At 39.4% G+C, this 23,472-nt stretch overlaps 1 protein-coding gene across 9 annotated transcripts in view; it reads right to left on the bottom strand.

Moving 5' to 3' along the window:
* The window catches only part of MECOM (MDS1 and EVI1 complex locus), a 450,691-nt gene that overhangs the window by 32,338 nt on the left and 394,881 nt on the right, over positions 1-23,472 (bottom strand). For 5 of the 9 annotated variants that reach the window (XM_043492336.1, XM_043492330.1, XM_043492337.1 and 2 more), the window contains 4 exons: positions 14,516-14,618; positions 11,174-11,390; positions 7,400-7,547; positions 5,234-5,387 (listed from right to left, as the gene is read on the bottom strand). In XM_043492336.1, coding sequence (XP_043348271.1) covers positions 5,234-5,387; positions 7,400-7,547; positions 11,174-11,390; positions 14,516-14,618 — 622 coding nt within the window. Of the gene's footprint in view, positions 1-5,233; positions 5,391-7,399; positions 7,548-11,173; positions 11,391-14,515; positions 14,619-23,472 lie in introns of all 9 variants that reach the window. The other 4 variants (XM_043492335.1, XM_043492329.1, XM_043492334.1 and 1 more) reach the window with 1 other exon arrangement.

Here is a 23,472-nt window from a genome sequence, read left to right as displayed (position 1 = left end):
ACCAGATCACTGAAGTGAACAGGATTTTGTGCTGTTAGCAGATAAATGTCATATAAATCACAACTATAGGGTGACTACTGCAAAGATGTAATTTCCTATTTTGTGAAACCTTGTTTTCATGTCATTTTAAAAGTGCACAATTACTTTGATTTTTCTCTCCTTTAGGAACTTTATTGAGCAAGACATTGGGGTAGAAAATAGTGAATAGAAGCAAAAGGCTTAGCTATTTAAAAATCCCTATTAGAGAATAAGATCTAGACTTCAATCCTCCACACATGTAAACATGAGCAACTTCATGCATGTGAGTGTTCCCATTGAATTCAATGGAACTCCTCGTGTATGTAAAGTTACTTAAATAATTTGCAGAATCAGGGCCCTAGTCTCTCCTCAGTAAGAGGCTTTTCCTTGCAATTTGGAATTCTCAGTAGAATAGGAAAGATCTGCAAGGGAACTCCAATAAGCTTCATTGAGGCCTACAGAAATCCGACCAGAAACCTTGTTTGAAAGGAGAAAGTCTGGGTTGTCACTCATTTGGAAGTTTGCTGTGGAAGGTTGCTGTGGTTTGACTTATCGATATTTTAGGTTTTGTCTGTCTATACAAAGTTTATGTCCCTTTTTTACTGTACTTTCACAAATCATCAGGAAGTTTCCAGAGTTGTGCCATGCAATGTGTTGTATTTGACACTTTCCTGGATAAATAGAATGTAATGCTAAAGTTGCTGAAACACACATTCCACCAATAAGTCTTGTGTGTTAACACTTCATAGTATTCTGCTTCTATCAGTAAATGTTCTAATTTGTTCAAAAACAAAATTAAGCAATGTTATACTGCTGCGATAAAATTCTCTTCCCCCCCCAACCTTCAGGGAAAAGGCATGTGGCTACACTTTGACTTAATATGCACTATATCTTAAGCTCTCATCTTTCACACATCAAAGCCACACAACAATTCTCATTGTGTATTCTGAGCCCTTTTTAACAATCATTTTCATGCTTTGAGACAGGCTGACATAATTTACAATGGCTCTATTTTAAGCTGGTAAAGGAAACTGAATTGAATGTATCTCATCCTGCAGTGTTGGTTCCCATGAACTATAATCACGTCTTCTAACTTCCACTCACACCAATGCCTGAGCTAACCTTCCTGCACTTCTAAACCCCTGCCCTTGAGAAACTTGACCACTTGTTGTCATGTCTTAACTGTTTACCTCTTTAGTGGGCTCTTCACATCACCGCAATAATAATTCCATTGTCTAAGGGCCTGATCCTGTCAGACAAGTTTTCCTATTCATGCCTCATTGCTATCATTGGCATGGCTGAAGTGGGAAAATTTTGCAGGATTAGGCCCAAACACAGGAAATGTGCAATGCTATATAATTCAGGAAGAATGCCTGTTACAGTATATCAGTTGGTGTTCCTGTAAGATAGCTTCATTCACAAAGAAGATTATAGATTAAAAAAAAGCATGAAGTTTTCCTACCATGCATATTAGAATGCTTGGTTTTCTCCTGCTCCATTTCGCCCGCCCCCCCCCCCCCCCCCCCGCAATTTGGGAACCAGATACTAGTTAATTAAGTATTGTAGGACCAGCCATTTATTTGTTCGAATATAGCACATTTAATTGACATTTATTTGTTATGCCTCATATAGTCAACATATAGGGCCCAATCCTGCTTCCATGCTAAAGCTTCCATTGATCTTCATGGTACAGAATCAGGCCCACAAAAGAAAAGTTTAGGGTTAGCTTGTGCAACTTGTGGGACCAATCAGATAAGCAAAAGTAAATTGGCTACAACTGTGTGAATAAATGCTAACAGTGAGAGTTGCACAGTTTAGCCCTTGGATACCACGAGTCAAATCCTTATCTACTGTAATCAGTTTAACTTCACTAAAGGCAATGGATCTACACCAATTTACACTAGCAGAGGATCTGACCACATATATTTCATTCCAAAAATATATTTATACTACTAAGTACTTTTACAAGACCTACATCTACTGTTTTAAGGCTATATACAGACGCTCCCCGGGTTATGCAAGACCTGACTTATGCAAATTCGCATTTACAGAAAAGGTTCCATAAGCCGGAAATAGGAACTTAGAGTTGCGGAAATTTTTGTGTAATGCACAGGTATACATTTCCAACTTACGCAAAATTCGAATTATGCAAGGCTTTCCAGAATGGAACAATTGCGTAAGTCGGGGGGCATCTGTATTGCCAGATAATTATTCTCCATCAGTACACTCAAAATTGAAGGGAAATGAAAAACATTGTATTTCCATGGAAAAGCAAAAAAAAAAAATCTTCCTACAAGTTATTGGTATCCTTGCAAACTATTAGAATGTGTGCAATTTAACCTTTAAAAGGCCTAACATGACTTCATATTCCTCTTTAAAACAAACAAAAAATTATTGAAATCATGCAAATACAAGCAGCTAAAATATTCAGATGTATATTATTATAACTCCATCCATGTAAGTAAGAGCCATGACAAAGGACTTGCTTTTGGGACCGTAAAACATAGTCTATATAAATAGGTCTCCCCTGTGCAAAATTCCTCTTGTATTTAAAATACTGAAGGGAGAAATGGGAAATATTTTCATAGGTAATCTGCTGATTTATATGGGCTTTAAAGAGTAGCTATGTTTGGCAATCAAACTTTGGACCCAACCCTATAATCGTCACTCACCAACGTAATCTTATTTATGTGGATAGTCTTACTGAAGTCTATGTATTACCTAATGCTGTTGAATTTTACAGAGAACACCCCATTGATTTTATTGGGGAATCTGCACATAAATCGATTGCACAGGACGATCCAATGGGCTTACTCACATGAGCAAGAACTATTCCAATGAGTTAAGGTTACATGATCTAACCCTATGCTTTCTGAACAACTTTTATTTCCAAGAAAAGTTTTGCTTACTATTTAGATGGAGGGGATTTACTGACTTTAATAGCTTCCATGTATTTAGGCTATAGAAGCTGGATTTGACTTCTCTAGTTAGTTTTATGGTATGCTTGGTGTTCTATATCCTTACTTTTTCTCTAAGCAACTAACATATAGCTATTGCTTCCCTCTTTGCAAGTTTTATCACTGTGTAGACTCCTACCCCTAATACAAACCACAACCCTTCCATTGCACCCCTCAAGGTATATTAATTCATTTGATGTGTAAGTGTACTCTGTACTGCAATTTTCTTAGAACCAAGAAATTACCTAGCCGTTAAGTTTGCATATTTTCTGCTTATTAAACAAATTACTGTAAGTACTATTTTGAATACGTTCAGCCTATTATGGCATGTGGTTTCTATTTGGAGATTTTTTGAAGGCAGTGAGTAATAATCTTACTGTTGGTGAGTTTTCACTCAAGCTTGGGCATACTGTAATAAGAGACAGTTGCCATAAACAGACTGGTAGGGCAAATCATGGTGTGTGGCCTTGTACTGGGAAACAGATATCTACTTTAAGTGACCTGACCCCCAACCCTTCAACACTCAGAAACGCCTACCCCAACACGTGATCTCTACATTCTTTTGTTCTGTAATTTCATAGCTATTATTCATAATTGTTCTTTAGTTTTCTGTCCATCACACTTTGCATCTGAAGAATAACAGTTGATGTTTTGGTTTACCAGAGATCACTGAAAACATTAATGGAAAGCATTTTACACATGATTTCATTTGAAAAGAACCATAGTTCTATCTGGAGCATTTGATTCAAAAGCAACTGTAACTCTAGTGCTCAACTAGTCCTCCATGGCAGGAAGCCATTGTTTTCTAATTATTTCATTTCCACTAATACAGTATTAATCTGAAAAAAACCTTCTGTAATCCTGGATAGGGAAAAATAATTAAACAACTGCTGTAATTGCGTCTCATTAATTAGATATTTGCTAGCTCAAATAAGTCTAAACATAAATAAATATGAATGAGTCCACTGGCAGAGCTACAGCCCTTACAAGAACATTTCTTTTAGTCATTATTACTCATGCTGATATATTATCAAGACCCAAAGCACGTCATAGAACCATTAAACTACTCCCTAGGTGAACATATGCTGGGTGTTCCAATATACTGAAGAAGTTAATACCAGAACTGTTGAAAGCTGATCGCTGGTGGCTCAAACTCCAAAGCACAAGTCCCTGTAGACTAGTATGAAATTGCAGGTTTGCCTCCTCTCCCCATTAAACTAGCTTCCAGTCACTTGACTTTACACCTTTGCACTGTATTTATCTGGATGCTACTGATCTCCAGTGTAATTTAGAATGCTTTAGATTGGTCCTAGTTTGAAGCAGTCACTTTGAAAAGATGGAATGAAGCCACAATCAGTTTGGAAGAAGCACCAGGAAAGTTTTTGGCAAACTAGTGCTGAAAACAGAGAGATGGTAGTGAATTAGGTCATTGAGTATATAGGGGTGAGGATTTTTAATTGGCTTCGAGTGGAATTTGAGGAGAATGAGGGGAGATTCAATGACCAAAGGAGAAATATTTCTCTTTCATTACCATATGGGAGAGAGAGTCTCTTGAAGCAGTATCAAATAGCCTGAGTCCTGATGCTGCAGCAGGATCTTGACTGTGCGGGTGCAAGACTCTTCACTACCATGTCAAGATGCAGGAATTAGGTCCATGGAGCAAGTACATGTTTTAAAAAGCTTGATTTCTAGGACAACTGTTTGTCAAGGCCTAACAGCTTCCCATTAATACTTAAGACTGGGATTTGCAAAGGAGCCTAAGGGAGTTAGACGCCCATCTTCTTCTGAAAATCTATGGCCCTTACTATCATAAGCAAATCCCAGCCTAATGGTGTGAACTAATCTTGTAGAGAGACCTCATGAGCATTTCCAAAGCAATGCAGATTTTCAGCATCAGATACCTTTGCCTGTCTTGCTTAAATCCCATAACCCACTGAGGCTTTTCATTATTGGCTAACTATATTGTCTCTGTCAAACCCTTCCCTGAACTGCTCTTTGTGTCCAGGGGGAAGGGGGAGATATTCCTGGGGAAACAGGTGTATTACAGCTTTCAGTGTCTGCTTGGAGAGGAATATATAAAAACAACTCCACGTATTGGACTATGAATTACACAGCTACTCATTCAGTAAGTCAGGGCTTAAACCTACTCCCAGAGGGAGTTTCAACAGAAGCAGTACTGGGCAGCCTATTTCCTGATTATGTTGCTTTTTTTGAGATGAGACAGACATTGAAGTTTAGACGTTTAGTTGAAGACTTACATATAAAGGGCTTGACACTGCTGTGGATGTGCTTGTGCTGTTTAAGGCCTGAAGAAGTAGCAAACGTTTTACCACACTCTGGACAAGCGTGAGCACGAGCCCCAACATGCTGGGAACGAATGTGCCTCTGAAGGTTGCTGGGGTCCGTGAAAACCTGCTAGGAAATGAATACTGATTAATCAAGCAACTTAACTGCAGCAAGGGAGCCAGCTATCACACATGACTCCTACAAGACCACACCTGTGGTTTTGTTTTTTAAAGGCTAGAAAATGAAACAAAAACCACCTAATATTGGCTGGTTAGTATGACCAGATCTTGCTTCATTGAAGTTTTGACATTGGCTTCAATTGGAGCAGAATTGGGCCCTAGGTTTTACAGGACTAGCTGATTATTCTTTGGAACAGTGACTTAGGCAGGGTCTTTGTATAGTGCTTGCCAAAATGAGGCTGCGACTTGGTCATAGTCTCGAGGCACTACTGCAGTATAAATGCTTTATAACAGTAATGAGTGACTCGTATCAAGGAAATCCTGACCCGCAACCTAGTATCAAGGATGCAGGTTCAGCATCTAGCTTTGTCTCGCTACAAAATAAAAAACATGTTGGAGCAAGTTTTGCTTCACTAAACTTAAGCAGACAAACTCCCATGGACTTCAGGGAAGCAGGAGCTGATAACAGTCTCCATAGTGTTATGTAGGATTAATAAAATTATGTATCCAGGAAATGCAAAAAGGAAAAGCCACCCACTCACACAAAAAAATCATAGGAGGGAAATAATTCCTTGCTGGTGTGGTACAAAGAGAGCTGATTACAACTATGCATGAATAGTCTATATAATGGGCCAGAGTCTCAGCTGGTGTAAATCAACATTGCTCCATTGGAGACAATAGCTGGGGACCTGGCCCATCATTTCTTCTTATTATTTATCTTGCAGTAGTGTCCTGAAGCCTCAATCAGCATTGTGCTTGCCACGCAAGGTGCTGTACAAACACATAGGAAGACATGGTCCCTGTCCCAGAAAGCTTAAACCAGTTAAAATAATACAAACTAAACTTAGTACAGAAAATAAAGGACTAGATTGTGGCCATATGATCGGTGCTGATCAGAGGTCAGCATGTTGTAGCACTGGCCCTGAAGCAGCTTGGAAGGGAGACTGTGTCTTACAGAGCTACAATCTTCTTCCTGGTTCCCCGATACCCTGGGGAGGGCGTAAACTGCACTGCTCACCTAAGGCACCAGTGCAGGTAAGCTTCCAAGTGGGTTGAAGGAGCAGAGCCACCTACTTCCCACCCCATGTGTTCCCTCTCACCCCCTTTGCACAAGGGGGAAATCTAGTAGCCCTTTGGAGGCTAATTTCCTGCCCGTGCTGCTACTGATCACCTGGATGGCCAGTGCAAGGTAGTCAGGGGGATGCCTTACACACTCATATTACCTTACATGATTGCACTATCTCAATCACAATCTGACCCAGAGAATGAGAAGGAACGTGAGTCCATCCCTGCATTTCTAGCAGGAATTCCTGCTGCATGGAGGTAGATAACTTAAATAAAATGTTACCCATTCTTTTTAATATATACTAGTTTTTTTAGCAGGCCATCCTAATTTGAGGGTTCACCTTTCAATATATATATTTACAGTTTCCTGAGATTGGGATCAGACTGGGGGTGGGGGGGAAAGGTTCCACCCCCATTCCCAGAAAAGATGGATAGTTCTGCTAACTTGCTTGCAAGTGCAATAGTTAATAACCTTGATGTCATTAGGCTACAAAATCACTGCCCAAGCAAATGGGCGAAGTACACATCCCTCTTGAGACTATTCTATCTGTCTGCAAGTTCCATCCCTCACAAGGGGCTGAGTATTGACCTCAATGGATGGAGAGTGTACTCAACTTCCTGCACGGTCAGTGCCTGAGTGATTATTGCATTAGGTCATATTCGGAAGTTACCTTCAAAATCATAAGGGCAAGAAAATGAAAATATTTTAAATGAAAGCTTAAATGCTACAGAAACTGATGGGATGGCTAGAGAAGTATTGGTATGGCCTCCTGTTGAGTATTGGCTGAATCTGCCGCCGACCCCCGGGTTTCCACACCCAAAACTTGTTTTTATATCTCATAAAACACACATTGATACACAGAGAAAGGCCAAATATCCTACAAATTCCTGTACCTTGGCACAGTTTTCACACTCATAGTGCTTTCCACTGTCATGTGACATTTGATGACGTATCAAATTGGACTTCCAGTTAAAAGCCTTGGGGCATTGATCACACTTGTACTCTCTCTCTTCAGTGTGGGACAGCATGTGCTTCTCTAGGCTGTGAAGACAACAACAGGCTTCGTGAGGTCTCAACAACACCTAAAGAGGAACCCAGTTTTATCAGTGATTTGCAGCCCAAGTTAGATATGAAAATGAAGTGTCAGGAAGAGAAGTCATTTTAATAGATCACAAAATTATAGAAACTAGAGGGGAAAGACCTAGAGGGCCTTATTCGGAGAAGTGCAACTCCTTTTGAGTTTTGCTCACCATCTTTCAAAATTAGGGCAATAATACTGGCTCATTGGAGCTCGTCTCCATGCCAGAACAGTAAATCTCCTTGTGTCTTGGCCATCCACTTTTTAAAAAACTATTTATTTATTTAGGAAGCTTTAACAAGTGTACAAACCCTTGTCATGTAAATAGCAGAAACAAAACAATCATTACAACAGTTAGCTTTTGTTTAAAGTGACATTATAGAAGAATAGAGTCATCAGATTCCAACACCTATGTTGCTTCTAGTGATTTTATTAAATTGACTGAAATTTCTATACACATATTTAACGATCCAGGCATGTCTATCAAATGATAATATTCAAAAAAGTTGGACAGGTGTGCTGAGATTTTTATACAGGTGAATATACATTGGGTATTGAATAAAAGATAACTAAATATCTATCTATCTGTCCTCTGTTTATCTGGCTGGGTACATAATTGATGTGTTAATTTTTCCATAACAACAACCTTCCATAGTTTTTGAACCATTCCTCTATGATTGAGCTATTTTCCTTTTTCCAATGAGAGGCTACCGATAGCCAAGCAGCTGCTACCAAATGAGAAATTAATTCTTCATCCCCTCTTGTCTGATCATTTCTACTAGGAAGACCCAGGATTACTGTTGGATCATTTGGCAATAAGTGCCCAGCAATTTGTGACTATGGATTGCATCACAGTACTCTCTAAAGACTGGACATGTCCACCACATATCCATAAAGTCTCCTCTTCCACCATAATTTCTCCAACATTTATCCATTCAATCTCTTTCTATATCTATATATTTGCCTAATTGATGTCAGGTGTCACTGAAACACTATCTTAAAGAAATATTCTTTTATATTTGGCCAGCCACTTTTAAAAATGTATTCCTATCCTTCACTGGGGCCAGATTCTGATCTCTCTTACACCAGTGTAGATGAGGAAAAACTCCATTGAAGTAAGTGGATTTACAGTAGGATGAAACTGGTTTAAATGAGATCAGAATCAGGTCCCTAAGCATTGCAGACTAAAAGAATGTTCCCCCTAGCTATCATTAGCTACATTAAATGTACTTAGTAGTTTTGGAGTCAATTGTTCCAGCCCTTTAATAATTTCTGTTGCACTTCTCTGAACTCTTTTCAGTTTGTTCTATGTCCTTCTATTATTAATGTGCCCAAGCTACACGCAGGCAGAAATATTTTTAAATAACCTCTATTGTCTGGTTACATACAAAACCTTCTCTCATATATTTAAAATTTAGGAGGACAGAGAATATCACAATGTCTTATAAGTAGATACACATGGAAGACTAGAAAAAAAAAGTCTGGTACCATTACTATCAGAGCGCATGCCAACCCACCAATATGGGGACACATTCTGCAGTCCTTCCTCAAACAAAGCTCCAATGATTTCTACTGATTCAACTGACCAAGGATGGTGGGGTTTTAGCTTAGGGTCTCCAGTCTAATTTGTGATTTTCAGGCCATAGGTCATCAAAATGCACCTTTTACTGGCCACCAACCCTGAATGCTGGGTGCATCTGTGCATGCAGAATGCCTCATTCATTGGATAATACTGAACAAAAGTTGGCCCAACATGTGACTGATTCAAAGTGACTCATTCTAATCAGCCAAAGTGACTGATTCAAAGTGACTGAGTTAGCTGGGTAAAATAAAAAAGGTTGCCAAAGTGTAACTGTGAGCAAAGTCTGGAGTGTAATATTTCCAAGTGTTAATAGTTCTTTTCTACATTTGAATTTGAAGACAATATCTAATGTAGGGGGTCACTGAACAAATGTAAATTTATCTTAAAATATTAAAGATGCGAGACAAAGGGCAGAAAATAAAGACTGAGTCATCATAAATAGATGTGCTGTGGTGAGAGAAACAATGAAAAATGAGATCCAATGCAGTCAGTCCCAGAACTACTTGAATTATTGAAAGGCTAGTACATGACAAAGACTATTCAAGGCAGAAAAATATAGAAGGGCATTCTATATATATAATAAACCAAAAGGACTATATTACATATGCTGGGAGTGGGGGGATTAAACCAAGAGACACTGAATAGGAACATTCAAATGGTGTGCTGGCATAACGGAAAGAGAAAGAATTGGCATAGGTCCATTAATTTCCATGGAGCACTACTGATTTACCCCAGCTGGGGATCTGGGCCACTACTTTGTTATTCAGACCCCTGACTTTTACTATTAAATGTCAGTAGCTGGGGCCAACTTTCCCCTGCAGCAGGTAAGCGTCAAGTACCAAAAGAACCAGCACAGACACACAGATGTGAATGTGTGAGGAAGTTATTGCCAGGATTATTATGCCCACTCAATGCCTCGCAATAATTTGCAACATTTCAATGTATTCTGCACTGCAATACATTATAAGTATCTGCAGAAAACTGCCGGGATGGGAAATGTACAAATGAGTTCCACCATAGCAAATGTGTACTAAATATTTGTATACATATTTATATATATGTATTATATTTACGGATGAGAAGGGGCCTGATCCTGCAAGGTGCTGAGTGCCTGCCACACTCATAACTTCTTAAGGAGTTGAGGGTGCTCAGCACTTTATAGAACTGAGCCCAAAGTGCAGCGTAAAAATGCTGCTCTCACTCAGTGGCAATGAATCATCACTAGTGTTTGTTAGTTTTCACTGTACTTTAATGTTACTGCTTTTGGAATCAGATTAGATGAAAATGAGAATACACATGTTGTAACTAGGGACTTTGGGCCTGATCCTCCCCCCACTGAAGCCAAAGTCAAAGCCATTGTTTTTGTCATTGTTTTCAATGGAACCAGGATACTTCCCTGTAACATTTTTTTCCAGAAAAAGAGGAAACTGATGCGTTTTTCATGGGTCCCTGTAATCATCTGCAGATTTGTTCTGCTATATGGTGATTTGTTCTATGTAACATATTTTAAGATATAGCAGACTTACGGTGGCTAGTTTTGCCACATTTTAATTGGTCTATCACTGCTAGTTTGGGCAGAAAAAACTGTTGTCAAACTATGAACACTATGCAGAAGTGTACTGAATTATTTCTGCCTAGGACAAGAAGAAGAATTAGATCAGGTCCGAGATGGTGTAAATCATTGTAGTTCTACTGATTTCAGTGGTGCTATGCTGATTTATATCAGCTGTGGATCTGGCCCAGTTGCATTTAGGGTCCAGTTCATTTACAAATAAGGGCTTCAAAATCAGGCCTTAGTGTGCAACCTACTCATAATAACTGTAAGGTTAAATAAAGAATGGTCCGATCAGTGTGTCCTAAACAAATCTGATTCTGTTGTCATATGATTCTGTTTTAGAAGAAGGGGTCAAATTCTGCATTAACTTACACCCTCTCCATTCCTACTGAAACCAATACAGAATTGGACTTACAATTTTAGTGGGTCTGATTTTAAGTGGCTCTTCCTACCTTTGTAAATCTGGAAACACTTGATCACACTCTTTACATTCTTGAATGTCATGCATGTTCCGGAGGTCATTTTCATTGTCAAGCTTTTGTTGAAAGTCTTCCTCCACCATAGAAAATGCTGAGTGAGGTGTGCTGCATGGGAATTTCTGATGGTCTACTAGTTCCATCTTGGACTCAAATAGCTGGTCACAATCCTCACATCGATACTGGCGCTCCTCTGGAAGGCAAATTAATTGGTTATGTGTTGTAGGAGACAAGGTGCAGTGAGACAAGTTCTTCAACGATGGTCTTCAGACATATTTTTAACTACCATTTCATCAGCTGTCCCACTGCTTTGCAATAAAACCTGTGGCCATTCAGAGAACAAGGAAGAATCTGAGAAGAAACCAGGAGAAAGGATATTTCTTTTCTCCAGGTTTTTTTTTATATCAGTGCAGTATAATCCACTACCCACCTTGGCTATTTCTGATAGAGGATCCTAAGATTCACACAAGACACAAATCACTATCCTCAAATACTGTGGTGATGGGAGCTAGGTGGATGGACAGACAGAAGTGAGCAACCCTGACATTTTGGAGTGAGATCTAAACTGATTCAGGCACAAACATTTGTATTAAAATGCCCTATATGATATTTTTGAAGGTTTTAAAGACACTTTGACATTTCCTCTCCTACCCATGTGTACTGAATTTTGCTGTTTTGCATTAATATTGTGTGTCCCTCAGTTTCCCTGTGTGCTGCACCAAAACCTCAGTGGTGGAAATAGGGCTGTGTGACTTTGGCTGAAACCTCTGGAGCAGGTGAGGCTGCTCCAGCTGTCTGCATGTATGCTATGACTGTTGCCCCTTGTAACCTGAGACCCAGGAGTAGGATGCAACCAGGTGACGACCAGGTGACTCTTTGCCAGGGAAGCAAGACAAAGACGAGGAGGAGGAGCAACAGGGCTGTCTGAGGTCAGGTCACTGGAAGCTGGCAGTCTGCTTGGGGGGGACTGGAAAAGGGGGAGTCCAGGGCATCTGGCCCAGGACTCTGCAAGATGGACTTGGCTGAAAGTCACTGATTTCTGTGCTAACAAGTTCTGTTCTACGCTGTGTTCCTGTCAAATAATAAACCTTGTGTTTTTCTGGCTGGCTCAGAGTCACATCTGACTGTGGAGTTGAGGTGCAGGTCCCTCTGGCTTCCCCAGGAGCCCCGCCTGGGTGGACCCACTGTGGGAAGTGCACGGTGTGGAAGGGGTTGCTGAATGCTCCGAGTCAGATCCAGAAAGGTCGAAGCTGTGTAAGCTTCTTGCCCTGGCGACAGTATGCTCAGAGAGAGAAGACATGCTCCCCCAGAGTCCTGGCTGGCTTCATATGGAGTAGTTCCAGAGTATCGCCTGGTGACTCCGTGACACCATGCTCTGAATAAGCATCCAGTCCTGTCCAGTTTAAGTCACTAGGCTGTTCCATTGATTTTAATGAGAGCAGGGCCAATCCCTATATATTTCTTATCAAAGGCCACCATAAAAATGAACTAGTATGATGAGTGTGGAATTATTTCTCAAACAAAATCTAATAATACTTGATATTCTTATTAACTGAGTGAGATTCTAAAATATCAACTAGGAATGCCAGATCTTCTAATGCAAATTTTTTCCATATGTTAAATTGTACATTGACTGTCTTTGTATCAAGTCACATGTCCTAGTTTTATTTCTATCCTATCAGTATTGCAGCTGTAAAAGGTATGTGGTCTCTGATTCAGAAAGGCACTTAAGCACATACATGACTTTAAGCATGAATAGTCTATTTGTGTACTCACATGCGTAAAATTAGGCATGTGTTTAAGTACTTAACAAAAAGGGGGTCAAGGTGGGAAACCTACCCAAAGAAACTACCACTATAAGAACCTGATTATGTAGTCCTTACTCAGACAAAACTCTCAGTGAGGCCAGTTATATATTAAATAAGTTTAAAAATTAGCCAAATTAGTAAAACAAAAGATTGAGAATGTGTCTATCTGTGTGTAGTTTTACAATGATGCATTAATTACTCTAACCACATAGAACACTGCACTTTAAAAGGATGACATTTTCAGCAATGGCTTGACAAAGTTACTATTTATCGCCTCAATTTTTTTTAAAAACTGCAGAGGAGATGAAAGGGGCAAAAATCCTGCTCTTTATATCCAGGGTGTGGGGAAGGGGTAAATTAAGCCAGTGTGGAAACCTGAGGAAGACCCTATGTATGATTTCTGAATGTTCAGGCAATGGCTGGTGCTCCACTTCCCCCGACACTCTAGCATAACCCTCACCCCCTACACACAGCTGGGTTTTGGATGTACCCTACACGCAGCCACAGTAGTGATATAAACGCAGCCCTTTGCATTGCAGACAACAGGGCATTCCTTTATAAACACATTGGACGTCTCTTGCAGTCTATATAATTTGCAGGATATGAATAACTACTTACGCATTCTTTACTCAATTCCAATTGCAAAGCCTAATTGTACACTCAGTTACACCTGTCCAACTCCACTGCAGACAATAAGTTTGGAAATGGTCAGTGTAATAGATCAGGGTAGAGGTAGAAAGTAGAAAGTTAGGTTGTAGAGATACAACTCCAGGAAAAATGTGGACAGTGGAATCTTTATTACTGCTAATACAGGAGGCAGAAAAAAATCCTGGAAAGAGTCTACAGGGTTGGCAGGTAAAAAATAGCTCTTTGCTTGTGAATGGAGTAAGTCTGATCTGGAGTGATTGAGAGACAGTAAGCACAAAACCTCATAATACCATTTTTTCAGTTTACTTTTCAGAACACAATCACATTTTAAAGAAACTTGCAGACAGGTGCTGGTGTGAGTCTCAGGCTACAGTTCACATAAGAGGCATCATGCACTCCTGTAGTTTATGAATGGCAGAAAACCCCCCAAAAGCGATTTCAGCTCACTCCCAGGCAATCTTTCATTATCTATTTTACGGACTTTTCATTTCTAATTTTGAAAAACATTGAAAGTTAGAAAGTTTAACAATTAAGTCACATCAGCAATGGGGATATTATCATTGTCACAGACAATAGTAAAACTTGTTGCTGAGTTAATAGCAGTTTCAGTCATATTTAATAATTGGGCATTATTAATGTATTTACTGCCAGGGTTTGCAGAGAGATAGATAGATAAGATTTTATATATATATATATACACACACACATATAGATTAAATATAGATATATAAGCTCCTTCTTAGCTACACTGCTGCAATCCCATTGATTTCAGGCAGGTTCCACCAGCAAGACATTTGCTCAACTTTATTTTTAATGGACATTTTGTATCGAACTAGATAGGCTGGAGTAAAAAGTTGCAAACCATGAATATCTGGAGCCATTGTTTCATGTGAATAATCTTCACTCTTCATGAATAATAACAGCTCCTCTCCTGGGTCAATGTCTGCTACAACTCTGTAGAATATCTGAAAAACAGAATCATAGTGAATCTCACAAGAGGTAAATGTGTACAGAGTAATGCTTGTGGGCAGAGCAAGGTTTAAATATGGTGCCAGATCCTCCACTTATTTAAATGGGTGCAGCTCCATTGAAGTCAATGGAGCAACGCCAATTTATATTAGCAGAGAATCTGGCCCCATATCTTTTTCTCTTTGGGTCCTATGAAAAAAAGATATTGCTTTTCAATGCACTATGCCAAGAAATGAGCTGATGATGAGTGGAGGGTTGTGAATGTCGCTGTCAATTCACAAATCTTCCAGTAATACATATCCTATTCACAAATCATCAATAAAACAAGTTCCCTGCTGCTCTGTCAATGGGATAGGAATGTACTCTAAATAAGCATTTCCAGATTTACACACAGATGGTCTGATTCTCTTCTTGATTACACTGGTGTAAATTAGGAGTAACCCCACTGGAGTCGTGGAGTTGCGCCACTTAAAAGCAAGGGAGAGAGAACAAGCTGGATTAAAATGTGCTCATTGGGGAAAAAGGTTCTGCAATGACATGTTATGAGAGGTTTGTACAGAACAGTGCTGCTGATTATCCCTTAGCTTCAAACATGAATCAAAGGGAAAATTTGCCTACGATGAGAAAATGACCCAAGGAGCCCATCAGCAGCCAAACAGCATACACAGTTGGTGATAAACCTACTGCCTGTGGAGTCTGTCAAGAAGCTGGATGTCACAGCTGGAGGAAAACCTTACAGAGTCTGGCATTTGGATTCTGCAGTAGTTATCAGGAAAGAATGAAGAGAAGAACCAGTGCAATGCACTGGGGTAAATAGGACTGCATACTTTTTGGCCAGCATGTATCCTGGAGAAAACTCATACATGTGATTGTGAGATTTTCAAGGAATTGAGTAATTAGGACTTCATGAGAAGGGAATAAAGTCTATCTTTCCCCTGTTGTTTCAGAAGGAAAGGTGCAGAACAGGAAAAAAAAGATCCATTAGGCATAGTCTAGAGGCAACTCAATTAACATCGGCAAATTTTAGTAAACTTGTTGAATGCAAACACTTGAAAATGATATTTTGTTAGGCTCATAGATGCTGGATCAGCATTTTCTCTAAAACTACTGACTCTCAATACTAACTTTATTGAGTCAAGAGAAAGACAACTGTTAGCAACCATTTAAAAACATTTGTTTGCAAAGAACCACCTTACATCTATTTTTTCTTTGCAGACATATCTTAATTATTGCACAAAAATACAAGATTAACCCATGTGCCATTATCATTTTTCTCCAGTAGGTGGCCCTAAAACCAAATTGTTTATTTTTTTATAAGGGGCCTCAACCACAAATATGTGCTAAACATCTAAAAATAACTTAATGAGGAGCTTCCTCTGATTTTTTGTTTTTGTTTTGTTTTTGTTTTAAGACATTCTGTGGCTTGTTTTGAGAACAGCAGTTCAGCCACCTAAGGCTGCACGCAGTGCAGTTATACTGAATTAAGCACCAGCATTTTCACAAGACAGGCTGAGATCATTCCACACAATAAATTCTGAGGCAAACGCATCAGTCACAACGTCCACATGCTGCAGCCTACTGTTTGCTGTGTGCTTTCCCAATAAAAGCCATGAGTAGGAGTTTGTACGCAACTTCCCCTCCCATTCTGTCAAGATTACAACTCCCTTTTCTTTTACACTAAGAGCTGTCCTGGTCAAACTGTCATTTGGATTTTCTTGGTCTTTTTTTCTTTTTTTATCTTTTAGATAAATGCTTATAAGTCACATGTTTCATTCTGGAATTCTATTTCCCTTTAGAAAACAATGGACTTCTCTCAACAATTTGAATCACCTCCTTTGCTGGCAACTCTCAAAGGTTTAACTTATTAACTTCCTTTCCAACAGCATGTTGACATTTGAATTGTGACATATTGGAACTGCAGTGAAACCTTGCAATAGGGAATGCAGCCTTCACACATATGCCAAAGGATTTTAAGGAAGTACTATGATATCACAGTCTCACTGGGCTTGATTCTGTTTTGATTTATACTTGTGTAAATCCACAAGGACCTCTATGAAGTCCTTCCAGCTATATTGGTCTAAAATCAGATCAGAATCAGGACCCTTGTCTTGCTCTGCTAATATATCAGTTTTAATCTTATTATTGCCTAATTTAAACAAGCACATGAAATCAAAGTGGAACATTCAAAATGATAGCGTGACAAAGATTTAAAAAGTACCCTTTTGTAGGATATACATAAATTAATATTGCAACAGTCCTTAAGGAGCCTAATTAACATCTGTGAAGTATAATGTGCATATATATTAAAAGAGAGAAAATATGTGACTACAGTAGCAATACTGGATTTATTTGATGGAGTTTAAAAAGGTGACATCGCAACTCATGAATGGTACACTGACTCTGAGACCAAGTGATTTTTAACTTCACTGAGTTCATTCTCAATTTTAAGCAAATGTTTATTGTTCATGAGAATGTGAGGGTCCAGCAGAGAGCAGTGTCAGAGGAAAGGAAGGTTCTGAGCTTGCCTCCCCCCAAAGCTATGCTGATGCACCTCAAGTTTGAGCCACAAGACCTGTTATTATAGTCTTCTCTTGAGAAGATGCTGCCACTTGTGACAAATGATGCAGGGATTTGTGATGTGGACTTTGGTGCACCAGGGACTTGGTTTGGGCAACCAAACTCACTTGATCAAAGACTGAAACCCATTTAAGTGAAGCCAGCTTTTAACTTCTGCAAATAAATCTGATGTCCACATGCATCCACAGAATATTTGCTTTAAGCAACATTTGTTTTTCCATTTATTAAGACAGATGTATTTAAATCTGAGTCTTTTTTCCAGAAGTATAATGGTCTCCATGCACTTGAAAGGTAATATTAAGTTATATATAGACTGATGATCCCAAGACAAGCCTAAGCTGCTGACTAAGGGATGAAATAATGGATGCATGACATTCAGTCTTGGAAATACCCAAAGGCACTACTGTGGTCCTTCTTCATGCAACTTCCTTTGCCTCCAAAGATAGTTCCATGCGTGGGAAGAGTGCAGGATTGCGCTTAGAGTGGGATAAATGTTTGACATGGTGGAATCATAAATTGCGTGGCTAATGCACTGTATAATGGTTTGAAGACTGGCCACATTATGGCAGCATTTTGGATGTCAACAAGAACCTGTTATTTCAACATTTGCTAAGCTTTTATCAAATGAGGTTTGTCAAGAGTTCTGCAGGTTTGCACACACACACGCACAGAGGCTTTCAGAACGTATGACATCACACATACACTGAGCCACATTGCCCCTAGTCCTAGACAAGGTGTGCAGGATGGTTGAGAGAGTGAGGAATCTTCTTTTCCCACGGTACTCCCCATGCAAGGGTTAGAGTCAGTAGAAGTTCCTGAGCTCAGAAGAGCCCAAGGACTTCTCCTTTCTGGACCTGATGCAACTCCCACAGAAGACAGTCCATGCAAACTACTTTAAAAGAGCAGAGAGGAGGAAGGATCATGACTTTGCCCACTGCACTGACTTGCACAGCTGGACCCCAAGGGAGGCGGTCCTTTGGCACAGGGAAGAGCTTGGGGAGAGAGAGTACCACTGAAGCACAATCCCTGCCAGAGCTCTCTCTGAGGTGACACACTCTGCCCCAAATTGATACTCTTGGTCCACTCTGGTGTTTTTTGATTCTGTAATATAGTATGTAAAATTAGCCATACTTTTGAGCTCAGTAGTGCATCAATAACAAGGAATGAACAAAAGCCGTAATGCAGTGTTGCCTAATATATCCTCCACTTGGTTCATGCCATACCATAGAAGATATTTCAGCAGACCTTTTCCCTCTTTGTTGCAAACCCGGTGCTCATGGTGCTCATATGCATTTGAAATGGAGCCTTGTTTGCACTGAAGTGTATTATGATGCATCAGCTTTCCTTGTAACAACCCTTGGTATGATGTATTTCCTTTATTGCAGATATAGTACACATGTTGAATTAATTAATGTGTGTGTTCTGTAGCTAACTGTCTAGCCTGACTGAACTGGCATTTTGAAAATAAACTGGAATACCAGCAGAGATTAGTCTCCTCCAAGAAATGATCTGTCCAGCCTCTCTGCTCCCAGAACTCCCACTGACTTCAGTTTGAGTTGCACAAAGAGAAGAGATGTAGGAAAATGCCAGCAAAATTATATTTTGTAGATTAAGTTATGTTTTGATCTTGTGTAAAAAAAAGCACCCCAAATGGATCCAAATTACATTTTTGAAGCTCTGAAAATGAAAAAATGCTTAGCTATTTATTTAATGTATTTATTTTTATTTCTGCACATGCAAAACAAAATTCCACCTGATCTAACAATTTATATGCCAAATTGCATCCTAATGGGATTTAAAATAGCATATATTGAACCCTGAAAATATTATAGTGCTGGTAAATGTAATCTGGTTTTAATAGACATTCCTAATATTTCATGTAAATGTGTTTTATAAGGGTTTTTTTTTTCATTTTTTCCCCCCCAAGACCAATTGTAATTGTCCTGTCTGAGAAACAGTGGGAAATTTTCAATGCCCTGTACAAACGGAATATGTTGGCTTAGGTTCTTTTAAACCAACATAAGATCGGCTATGACAGAGGGTCTGAAGAGTCAGGAAGCCCTCTGCAAGGAAAACTGACAGGTCATAAATTACTTTCAGACCATATCTGTTTCATACTGGTTCTCCCTGCTCTTTAAACCAATAGACGACTATATTCATAATGTTATTACTTGCAATTGTAAATGGTAGTGTAGAATATATGGATTTTTGTACTATTAAGTGTAAAGATCTTTTGGATGAAATCACCAAAGTCAAAGGAGTTTTGACTTTAATGGGGCCAGGATTGCATTCCTTGTGTTCATCAAAGCCACTTTGCTATCTAACTACTGCACCAGTCCTGCAATTTACAATGCACAGCCAAAGCAACATGCCTTGTAAATTGCAGGATCAGTGCTTATATGTCATAGAAATAGGCCCAACTGCAAAGTCCAGATCCAGATTTCAAACGCCCCAAGATTAGTGGTCTTGGTTATGGGGTTTTGGTTCAGCCCATTATATAGAGAGGGGCAAAATTCTGAACCAGATATGGGTTTGGATTTCAAATGCCCCTCAACATTTGGGATGTTTGAATCAGAGGGTTTGATTGATTCAATTTTTTGTCTGAACTGATTTAAGGTAGTATGTTTATGCTACTGATGCAAGGGGGGGAGAGAAGAGGGGTACCAAACTGCATTGATAAAAAGGGAAATAAAAGGAAACAAAACAATGAACATACACAATTTACTTTCAAAGGAATGAATAAAGCCTCATTGTTATGAATCCCAGTTTACTTTTCCTGGTCAGGCACTCGAAATTTTATTTATGCTTAATAGACTGCATTTGGCATGTGTAAAGATGATAGAAGCGTGAATTATGAATGACCTTCAACCTATTCAGGAAGTTGTAATAATTAAAATAATAGAGAAAATGCACTCCCTGTGAAAGCTGTAGAGAGACGACTATTTCAGGCACTGCTGCCTGCTCACTTTGAAGTTCACTGTTGATCTCTGCTTACTCCCGTGAAATCTATACCACTTTGTTTAAATTCTTTATTTACTATCACATCATTCAATTTGCCATTCAGCCACCTAGGAAAGGTTTAATAGAACGATACCAGTTCAGGGGGAGGGGGGGACACTTAGTTTACATATCTGAACAAAGTCAACAGTTAATATGAACACATCTGTTGCCCTCTCTGCTGAAGAGAAGTTATATTCTGTTGCATCTGACTAAACCTTTTATTCTTGTACATGTAACAGCTTTGGAAAATACTGTATGTGTCCCAGTGCTAGCTGGGAAATTCAGATTTTGGCACAGATAACAGATGCTATTCAGATTTGGAAGCAGATAGTCTGTGCTATTTAAACTACATTATTAATGTTTTTAACTTACTTATAGCTCTAGGAGGAAGGAGTTCACTATTTACATGTCCTGTACCCCACTGGCAAATGGATTGAATTGACTTCAGCTGTAGTAGAAGCTGACTATGAAAAAGACGGTGAAAAGGAACAGAATATGAAAAATGTTAAGCACATTGGTAGTCATAATAAAAGTCTTATAAGGTCCATTAGCGCTCTGCACAGAACCCTGTGTTATTGTTCTGGAATGGAAATACTACACTACATGATGTGCATTATGCTCCTAGTTGATAGAACAATGGGAAAACTTGCACTGCAAGTGTGAGTACCTACAAGACGAAAATTCAAATGCAATAAATTTCAGGTAAAAGGCTGTGGTTTTATTTTTGCATGCATTTGATCAGCACAGTGGCAGAACAGCCCTGCCTATAATACAGATGAAAGGATAGCTTTCACTTTCTCAAAGCAATATAGCACTTTAAAATAGCCATCTTTCACTTTAAATTATGTTTAAAAAATGGCTCCCTCGCTATGTATGTCTATGTGCATTTTTATCACTCAGGACAAAATGTTCAGTGGGTGTTAATATCACTTCATAAAATGATCACAAGGTGTGAAGAATGATCTGAGCTGAGATTGTTGGACACACACTAATTAGCAAAAGAGTTAGACACTGATCCTGCGGTCATTCTCCATGAATGATGTCCTTATACCCACTGACTTCAATTGGAGTTGTGTGTGTGAAACAATGACAGGATCAAACCCTCTAAGTACAATCTTTTTTTGCTAGTGTCACAAGGCTAGAGACCTGAAAGCAAAGGGGTGTATACATGGAAAGAAGTTGTGCATCAGTATGGGACTACACCCTTAAATCAGGTTAGGCAAGCAAGTGCATACATTCTTGAGCCCTGCCAATTGGCATTGATCTTAGAAGAGTAAAGTGTTATTTCTGAATAAAAGTAGAACTTACCCGAAAAGCAAAACAAATTAAATGGCCAAAACGAATAACAACTTTTACATCAAAAAGACTCCAACAAAATATGGGTTTAAGCGCATCAGAAAATGTGAAGTGCAAACTAATACTTATTTCTGCAACAGACTATAATTAAACGTGCAAATAATCCAAATTACTAAAATGCAATTTTAGATCTTAGGAAGAACAACTTGCACAGTTGGACAACTGCATTTTGAAATATGAGCCAGATCCATCTTGCCATACTCAGGCAAATGAGCAGTTGAAGTAAATCAGTGTTTTGCATGGGTACAGCATATAGAAGTCTTTCTGTTGACCTCAGTGGGCTTTGAATTAGGCACTTAGAGAAGTTTAGCAAAAATCCATAGAAAACAACTCAAAGATTGACCCTGCCTGTCCCTTACATGGGTGCAAAGCGAGGAAGTGGGAAGATGAATATGTCTCACACAAACCCTTTTGCAGCTTATATAATGGTCAGATCCTTCACTCATGGAGACTGTTCCCTGCCTTCTCTCCTGGAGGTCTGCAGTATCCTAAGGGAGGTGGAGATGAGTGGAGCTATCCCCCCCACTACCACCAGCTCACAAAGGAGGACCAGAACAGCAGCAGGAGTATATAGCATCATCATGGAAGGTTGTAATAGCATCCTCTTAATATAGTTGGGGCGCTCAGACAGGACTTCTCCCTCCCAGAGGCAGAGCGGCTCCTGGTGCTTCCCCCAGGTGGTGCAGCTTCCCAATGTCCCTTCCAATGGTGATCCCTTCTAAGGTGCCTAAATGGCATAGCCTATCCCTGTGCCTTGTAATCAGCTCACTGTAACAAGCATGTGTCTAACCATCATCGTCCAAATCACACTCAGCTGCACTTTATTTTTCCTGTGAATTCCAATGCTCACCTAAGGTCCGTAGTCCAAGTGACTGGACCATCACAGCCTCCCATAGCATGGACACAGTGTGCACAGTGGCAATGCAATTCTCCCCCATAGCGAGCCAGTCAATGTGCCTCAACCCTGACATGGAAGGACCAACCCTGGGGATGGGAGACTTTTTCAATCCCTCTGTTCTCATTCAAAATCCTTGGCCTCTCTGCAAAGACAGGTGACAATGCTGTCAATTAGATCAAATGTGGGGGTTTGTTATTGTACCTGTATGTTGGCCCAAACAAAACCAAGTTCCTGACACAATTTCAGAGAAGGAGTGAGTGTGTCCACCAATATCACCAAGCCATTTCCAGAAGCACTAATGCTTTGTAAGGTAAATCACAAAGTAGAACAATACATATCTCAAGTGACAACATGGCAGAATTCTCTACTAATGCCCTGCTTCCGTTTATAAACCACAAAAGAATTGGCAGAATCCACTTGGTGAATTTCAGCCTGGTATTCTCTCTGTGGACAGTTATAATCTTCCATATTATTTCTTGGAAGCATACAAAGATTAGATAATCTATCATCGACATTTGCTCAGAAAAAACTTGTCTTCTTGAGTTTACTAAATATTAGTTATCAAGGTTATCTCAAGAGTATGACTTGTCACAAATGACAAGATTAATAATGACTTTACGCTTCTGAAAATTTCCTTCCAGTTTTAGGTCACTTCAGGAAAGGACAGTGTGCTGAGAGAAAAGATTACAGTGTATTATGTCGCAGATAATATAGATATATGTAAAATGTAAGGCTGGAGTTTAACACCCAGCATTAACTCTAGTTGCAATAAGTGAAGAAGCAAACTTGGTGTAGGCTGGAAAGTAAAACAACCTGACAACCAGATGTTGCCATCATAACAAAGAGTGGCTATCCCATTCATTTCAGTGGGACTATGGAAAGACTGTCACTGACTGTAATGGGAGTTGGCCCAGGTCTTATATGCTGAGTAAGGAACTACTGACCATGAGGAAGTATGGCAGAATCGAGCCCTAAATAAATGTAGTGTAAATAAGCCTGCCTGACTGCCAACAGGCACA

Source organism: Dermochelys coriacea, chromosome 9 (genome assembly GCF_009764565.3).
Source record: "Dermochelys coriacea isolate rDerCor1 chromosome 9, rDerCor1.pri.v4, whole genome shotgun sequence".
NCBI lineage: Eukaryota > Metazoa > Chordata > Testudines > Dermochelyidae > Dermochelys > Dermochelys coriacea.
This window is presented reverse-complemented; position numbering and strand designations above follow the sequence as displayed.